At 39.9% G+C, this 8,120-nt stretch overlaps 1 protein-coding gene across 1 annotated transcript in view; it reads left to right on the top strand.

The window, feature by feature from the left end:
• The window catches only part of hcn4 (hyperpolarization activated cyclic nucleotide-gated potassium channel 4), a 64,330-nt gene extending 57,900 nt beyond the window's left edge, over positions 1-6,430 (top strand). Inside the window, exons 7-9 of the mRNA XM_005727698.1 lie at positions 1,784-1,948; positions 4,164-5,101; positions 5,636-6,430. Coding sequence (XP_005727755.1) covers positions 1,784-1,948; positions 4,164-5,101; positions 5,636-6,430 — 1,898 coding nt within the window. The remainder of the gene's footprint in view (positions 1-1,783; positions 1,949-4,163; positions 5,102-5,635) is intronic.
• The last annotated feature ends 1,690 nt before the right edge of the window (positions 6,431-8,120 follow it).

Raw genomic sequence — 8,120 nt, 5'->3', positions numbered from 1 at the left:
AAAAATATTGCACTTATGATAATGTAATAACAATAATGTAACATGGTTAACACTATCTGACTTTACCTGTGTCTTTACTGCTCCATAAGCAATGCATGAAGGTGAGCAGATGCAGGAAGATGAAACTAATGCAACTATAAGACAGCAGCAGACAGTAGCCTAAAGAGCCTAGCGCAGATAAGTTTAAATGAATAACGACATTACATTTGTTTATTTTCTAATTTGGTTTATCTTGGTCTGTCCTCATGTGATTGGTAGAAATATTAGATATTATATATATATATAATATATATTATAGCTTTGTTGATATTTTGATATGAGCACTAATTTTAACAGGATGAAAGAAACTGATGTGATTAGCTTTGATTGTGTCTAGCCTCTAACAAGCCCTGGATCATTGACAGCATCCATTTTACATCATGCGCCCACACACAGCTCACTTTCAATGGAGCCACATATGAAAACTTGCACAACAGAGAAATCTACATGTTTTTTTGTTTGTTTTCTTTTCTCTGTCATGTCTCCATGTTGATGAAAGAGGCTTTTGATATGTGCAAAAAGAAAATCGAACACATTAATAGATAAAATAAAAGCACATGAAAAGTAGATTTTACATTTGAGAGTCAAACTATTCTAGTGGGATTTTTTAAACAATTTGATCTCATATAAAGAAAGTGTATAGTGTGGCATTATTGAGAGGATAAGTGTCAGAATGAGCTGGATCCTGGGTTTATAAGAAACAGGCAGTGCGATACAGACCACAGGAAGGGAGATGACAGCTTGATGTGATGATATAAATGTTAAACAGAAAGGATATTAATAAACTATTAATCACATGGTATAAATGACTATTATTAATATATATGTACACAAGTCAAAGTTAATGTAATATAAAGTTATAGAATATACTATATTTTACTTATGTATACATCATTTTTATATAAGCATATTTATATGCACATAGTGTATCTTGTCTTCATATATTGCCTTACTGTCATGATTAAACACACATATAGCACGCTATATTAACATGCGTTTGTGCAGCCCAGATGCACATATATGATTATTTGCAAATTCAAACTCTTCCACAGCAATATTCCACTTAAATAAACAAGATCTGCATGCAGCAGAGACATAGTTGTACCCACACACGGGACTGTGTATTAGAACTGTACAGTAGTAAATGAAGCATTCGTTTTCCTGAGTACTTCTGGCAGATAAGGGCTGGCAGACATGTGAAAAAAATAAGTATTGCACTGCTGCACAAAATGATTTTTGCTAAAACAGGAAAATATTTTCTGTTAATTTATATGTTACAGTTTACATGCTGTATTATCAGGTAAAAAACATGAAAGTCATGAAATTATATACTTCAGAAAATAATAAATATCTGTTGTTTTTTTTATTTAAAAAACTAAGAATACCTTTTTGTTTACTTTTTTAAATACGTGTATTTTATGTAGAGAGGATGGCTTGTAAAAAAAAGATAAAATATATAAATATATTTAAACTTGAACATACATTGACTCATTTTGATGATGGTGGTGGAGAGAGCTGTGAAATACGCTGGATCAGAATCTCTTCAGAAAGGTTTTATTTAGTTGAAATTGTGTTTGTAATTTGATAATAATTAAACATCTGGCACCGTTCCTAGTTTAGCCTTTAGTAAAAAGTACTACTTCCACGGGTATACATTTTTTAAAAATTCTGGTTATATTGCAGGTGACCTCCAGCTTTAAACACCAGAAAACACTCATGTCTTATCTGTTGTGTTTGCTTACAGAGATTTGTTTGCTAACACGGGGCAGAAGGACAGCCAGCGTCCGAGCTGACACGTACTGCCGCTTGTACTCATTGTCTGTTGACAACTTCAATGAGGTACTGGAGGAATATCCTATGATGAGAAGGGCCTTTGAGACTGTTGCTCTGGACCGGCTGGACCGTATTGGTGAGAAAATCACATCCAGTCTCATCCATTTAAGCCAAAGTGCAAACCAGTACTACATATTTTCATTTAGTGAGTTTTGATGGCATTTTCCATCAAGAGAGCAAACACTTTCAAACCAGAACTGGAGCTCTTAGACAAAACTTAGGGGGTTTAAAACTGTTCTCAGTGATACTCAGTGACTGAAATTACTTTCAAAGTCATCTGCATATAAACATGCAGATAGAGCTCCGGTTTTAAAATCCCTGTGTGACTTCTCTTACGCATACAATTGATATTCTCTCCATATCCATCACTGTTCCCAGGCTCAGCCTAGGCAGATGAAAAATTCACAATGAAACGCATGCCTGTATCATCACTCAGCCTTCGCTGCATGCTGTTTTATCCTCAGCTATGTTTAGAATGGTAGATAGCGAAAATGCTTTAGGGGGTCTCTTTGTAGAAAATGGCTGCTTTGAAAAAGATGTGGTGGGCTGATAGGAATGTTTCTGTGAAATGGTCTCTTGTGTCCATCCCTTCTCCTGGGCTTGATGCCTATGTACACCATGTTTCCTAATAAAGTAACTGAAACAGGTGAAATCTGCAAATTAATTACTCTCTTGATGGACTTGGCACAATCTGATTTGAAGTGTGCAGGTGATAAAAGGTCAAGAGGTGCAAGGTCAGGCTGGCTAAAATAGTTCCAATACGTCACAGAAAAAGCTCAAGTAATCTGACACCAGTCATAACAGAAAATTGGACAGATTGATCTGGGGCTTATAGCGTTTGCAGTATCATCAGATTTCACAGCCTTTTGTTAACACCAAATTGAAAATGGCAGTCATGTGAATTAACCCTATCACTGCTAGCGCAGCCACTGAACAATGACTAATGGACTCTAGCATCCAGACTGTGCACATTTTGTTAAGAGGGTAGTTTAGCAGTTGATATGCTTGCCATAATGACGCTCACCTTATTTCTTTGACCTTGTGCACACCTCACAGGTACTTCAAAGTACATACATTACCAGAGTGAAAACGTGACGGAGCACAAAAAGCTTTAGTAAGCAATAGTTAAATGAACACAGGATAATTGTTATTCTAAAATGGAATTTCAGATTTAGTATTAATATTTTTTCCACATAAATTTTTTTGTTGCATAGATGTTGCATTTTAGAACAAGAGCACTCAGAGAGCACAACTCCCTCCGAAGGACAAGGACTTTAATAAAGGCTATATAGTTAGCCTGTTATGGCATCATTGTGATGCCTTAGGACATAATATTTTAAAAAGTAAAATATGTGTTCTCCTCATGCTCTTTCATACAGTTCCGATCAAAAGACCACTTGAAAAATGGCAAAAAAAATCATATTTTGCGTGTTTGGATCTTAACAAGGTTCCAAGTAGAGCTTCAACATGCAACAAGAAGAAATGGGAGTGAGACAAAACGTTTTTTTAAACATGCAATTTATTGAAAACAGCGCTTAAACTGAAACAGGCTGAAACATGCAAAATATGATGTTTTGCCATTTTTCAAGTGGTCTTAAAATTTTGATCAGGATTGTATGATATATAACCTGGTATGGTTTCTGGAGAAAAAGTTTCAAGGTCAACTTTGACCTCGGCTCTAACAATGAAGGTCAAGGTCAAATGCTTAGCCAAGCTAGGCACTCATGTCCCCCAAGGCCTAGTATATTATTGTGAAGTTTTAAGGGAATCCATTAAAAAATTTTTTTTAGTTTTTTATTAATTTTCACATTTGGTGTGACCTTGACCTTGACCTGATTTTCATCACAGTTAACTCAGTTCGAGCTGCTATTGGTATCTACCGTCACACAAAATTTGAAAATGATATCTTGAAAACTATGGACAAGAATGCTAACAAACTGAAAAACAAAAACGAATCAATTACACACTCCCTCTGAGAGTGATACCTCCAGGTTTATTGTCTTTTTTCTTTTTTCTTTTTTCTTTTTTACAGTGTTTATTTTGTATCAAGCATGTCACCAAAATATTGTTCACCAAAATATTATGACACAATGGTTGTTTTACGATTTCCCCTTTTTACTTATGGAATCACACTAAAAGCTAATCTAATGTTTATCCTTTTCGTTCATACCTGTTATTATGCTAGCTTCTTCTTTTAGAAAGGGTTTTTGGAATATTCTTTCTTCTCTTACTTTTCACTCTTGTTTTCTGTGTGTCTGTCTTTGTGTGTGCATGGACATGCGCTCTTAAAGGCAAGAAAAACTCCATCCTGCAGCACAAGGTGCAACACGACCTCAGCTCTGGTGTACTCAACTACCAGGAGAATGAGATCATCCAGCAGATTGTGCAGCATGACAGGGACATGGCCCACTGTGCCCACCTCATGCAGAACGCTCCACCACAGACACCGCCCTCACCTACCCCTGTAATCTGGGCCCCACTCATCCAAGCACCTCTCCAGGCAGCAGCTGCCACCACCTCTGTAGCCATAGCCCTGACACACCATCCCCACCTCCCATCAACGCTCTTCAGACCTCCAGTTTCTGTCCTCGGTTCCCTGAAGGACCCTCCTAGCCGACTTAAAAAGTTTCACACATTTGTTCCTTCATCCACATCACCTGGCTCTGCTGGGGACTCTCCTTCTAGCACACCTTCTAAGCTGCAAACTGGGATAGACATGCCATTGCTGGCGTCTTTCCGGGCCCAGCAAATTACATCAGGTTCAGGGGCAACTAGTTCAAGCCAGCATGCTTCAGGTAGCGGAATACAACGCGGACCTTGCAGGTCTGGGCCTGTGTCCAGTGGAGGAGCAACCTCCGTGTTCCCGTTTGGTCAGTTTTCATCTTCTGGTTCACCTTCATCTAGTACGGCCCAGCTGCACCCTCAACCACAAAATCAAAAATCCTTCCGCTCTGGTACACCACCTCTCTCAAACCTCTTTCACCAAGGATCTATAGGTGGAAGCACAGGGTCAGGACTAAGTGGAAGTTTAGCTGGAGCTTGTGGTGGTGCTACGGGATGGTCTTTAGGTGGAGCAGTTGGAGGTTTTGTGGAAGGGGCCACTGGTGGGGACACTTCCTGGGCGGGAGAGGACTATACAACTGGGTTGTTAGAAGTGACTTCTGGTGGGCACTCTGGGTTGGGAGGAGCTAATGGTGGATCAGTAGGAGGGATCTCAGGGGAAACCAAGGTAGGAGTATCTGAGGGAGCAGTGGAAACTGTTTGTAGCAGGTTATCAGGTGGATTGGTGGTACCCAATACATGTGGGCCCATAACTGATACGGCAAAGAGATCAATTGGGGGGACTTCCAGAGGATCACTGGTAATAGCTTCCGGGGGGTCAGTCAGTGGAACTTCTGGAGAATCACTGGCAGTGACTACCACTGGAGGATCACTGGGACGGGCTTCTGATGGATCAGTGGGACTGGTTTATGGTGGAGCCTCAGGGGGAACATTTGGAGGATTTTCTTGTGATTCAACACAAGGAAATTCTGGGGGATCAATGGGGAGGACTTCTGGTGGATCAACAACTAGCCATTTAGGTGGAGGTTCAAGTGGGACAGTAGGAGGAGTGACTGGAGGACATATAGGCAGAGCAGTAAGTGGCACAATTGGAAGCCATATAGCAGGATCTACAGCTTGTTCTCTTGGAGGAATTACTTCTGGGCTTATTAGTTCCTCTCGCTGTCAGAGCCCTATATCTAATAATTCTCTATCTGGTCAGCTTCCCCAAAACCAACCACCTGCCAAGCCTCCTCAGGTGGCTCCTCTGCAGCAGTTTGCTGGAGGAGGCAGGACTACCAGTGGATTAAACCTTTTCCAGTCCCCTCCACAAGGTTCCCCATCCTCTGGTAGAGGACAGCACAGTCAGCAGCCTGCTGAGGGCTCCCCATCTTCCCTCAGCCATTCTAGCCTGGCAGGCCTCCAGTCTGGCTGCTTACCTCACCAGATGTCACTGGAAAGGTCTGCATTGGCTTCTCTGGCCCAGTATGGTTCAGCAAACGCCTCACCCTGCCTTACTCCAGTCGCACCCAGTCCCACTGTTCAAAGCCCTGTGGCAGGCAGGACTTTCCACTACAGTGACCCTTCTAGTGTCACAGGATCCCACAGTTCTTTGCTCATGCCTCAAACTTGTTTTCCTTCACAGCTTCCAAGCCAGCCACAAAGTACAGGAAGAGATTCCCCTCTGGGACGTTTTTCTGAGGACCTAAAGCTTTTATCTAGCTCCCATTCATCCCTGCCCCAAGAGGTGGCCCAGGTCTTAAGCCACCAAACTCCTTGCTCTTCAATAGAAACTGGGTATTACCCTTCTCCATTTTCCTCTCCTACTCTTGTACCCAAACCCTGTAGCTCAGTGCCAGGGCACATGACTCCTCCAATCCAGATGTCTCCGGGGCACCCTCACCAGACTTATTCCTCCGGGGCCTCACCAGCCTTGTCTTTACGGAGGGACTCTGCTGCCTTTTCATCTGATCTAGAACCTCAGTCTGTCCGCTCTAAACTCCCTTCAAATTTGTGAGGATTGATCACACCCTCCTGTGCTCCTTTGAACTAAAACACAAATGATCTCCATTTGTGGCATTCTTTTCTGTCTTCAGACTATTTTTCACTTTAATTTTACCAAGATTTTACATTTACTGTGATTTAAAAGACACTTCATAGGGCAACTCAGAGCTCTATAGTACACTTTGTTTGATTTATGCTTTTTCCTTTTATTATTCATTGATACTGTGTATATAGATAGAGTTATATTTAAATGATAAGTTAATCAAGGGACTAGGAGGGTGTGAAAATGATCTCCATTTAAAAGACAGTCATTTTATTTATTTCTATAACTATGCCAAATTCATGTTGTGATGTTTAGGTGATTCAATGGACTACCCAATAATACTCGTTTTCTGCAGGAACCTATGCACTAACACCTGCATGTATCAATGTTTTTGTCTTTCTTTCTTTTTTTTTTGCGTGTGTGTTTAAAAATTATCTACATTTTTAGCGAAAAAACATGCTTTGAGACAGACTGACTCTTGTATTATCTCATTTAGGATCACATATTGTTGATCCTTAAATGTATCTATTAGATTGTACTTATTTATTCTCTGTATAATCTTTTCAAAACCTTGAGGGATGGAGAAGAGATTTTAGGAAACCAAAAAGACTTTTCCTGTGGGATAATACTTCACCACTTCTTGACCCATTATCCTTGTTTTCTACCACTTTCTCAAATTACTACTGTTTTTGAAGCAGGGGTACAGGGGTTCAGCGAGCTCCCCTCCGTCTAAATATTGAGACGTAACAGTATGTGAGTGACTGGCTTTCTGCAGAGTCCTCAATCATGTCCTAACAAGCTCACTTTGTCTTCCAAGCTCATGTTGCTAATGTGTGTAGAAAGCATGTGAAAGCATATTTTTTTCCCCTGACTGTGAGCAACTGTTAATGTGTGAGTGTTAGTGCTAATATGTGTGAATCAGTTGAACACTCAGATGCAAAGCAAAACTTTCCTAGAATGATCATCAGAGCCTTTTTACACAAAAACTAGGACTTCCATTAGCGTGTATGATGCACTGTGTAGCACGCAAACAATTTAAAGTAAAAAATAGCCAGATGTTTAATATCCCACAAACTAGACTTTCATGTAGGAAAAACAGTATATTCAGTACACAATCTGAAGTATTTGAAAAATGCTGGAAACTAGAATACACCTTGATATTTAATTACTTCTATTTTAGTTGTTATATGCTTTCAACAAAGACATTTTTGAAAGCTACTGCTGAGTTGGAGATGAAGTTGAATGTAAGTAAGTACTTTTGCTATTGTAGATTAACTGAAGGCACAATGCTCCAGGGGGTTAAGAGACTGTTCCACCACTGAAAAGGTCATGGATTCAATATCTTTGACAGATGTTTCCAGCAGCAGCAGCAGCAGCCATTTCTACTGCCAAAGTGTCCTTTACCAAGACACAGAATAAGTACTTGCTAAATTGTTTGTGAGGTTATTGGATGTGTTACTCAGTTAGGTTCTCTAAAACAGATTACACCTCTGCATATGTTCCTTAAAATATTGATGCACAACTACATTGCCAAAGTACACCTGAGAAAAATTGTACAATTGCAATATAATCTCCAATACATAGATTAATTAACAAGTAAAAATAAGAGAGATTTTGACACACACACACACACACACACACACACACACACACACACACA

Source organism: Pundamilia nyererei, unplaced genomic scaffold (assembly GCF_000239375.1).
Source record: "Pundamilia nyererei isolate P.nyererei 1_Seehausen unplaced genomic scaffold, PunNye1.0 scaffold00025, whole genome shotgun sequence".
Taxonomy (NCBI): Eukaryota; Metazoa; Chordata; class Actinopteri; order Cichliformes; family Cichlidae; genus Pundamilia; species Pundamilia nyererei.
The sequence above is the reverse complement of the archived record's forward strand: the minus strand, read 5'-3'. Positions and strand labels throughout refer to the sequence as shown.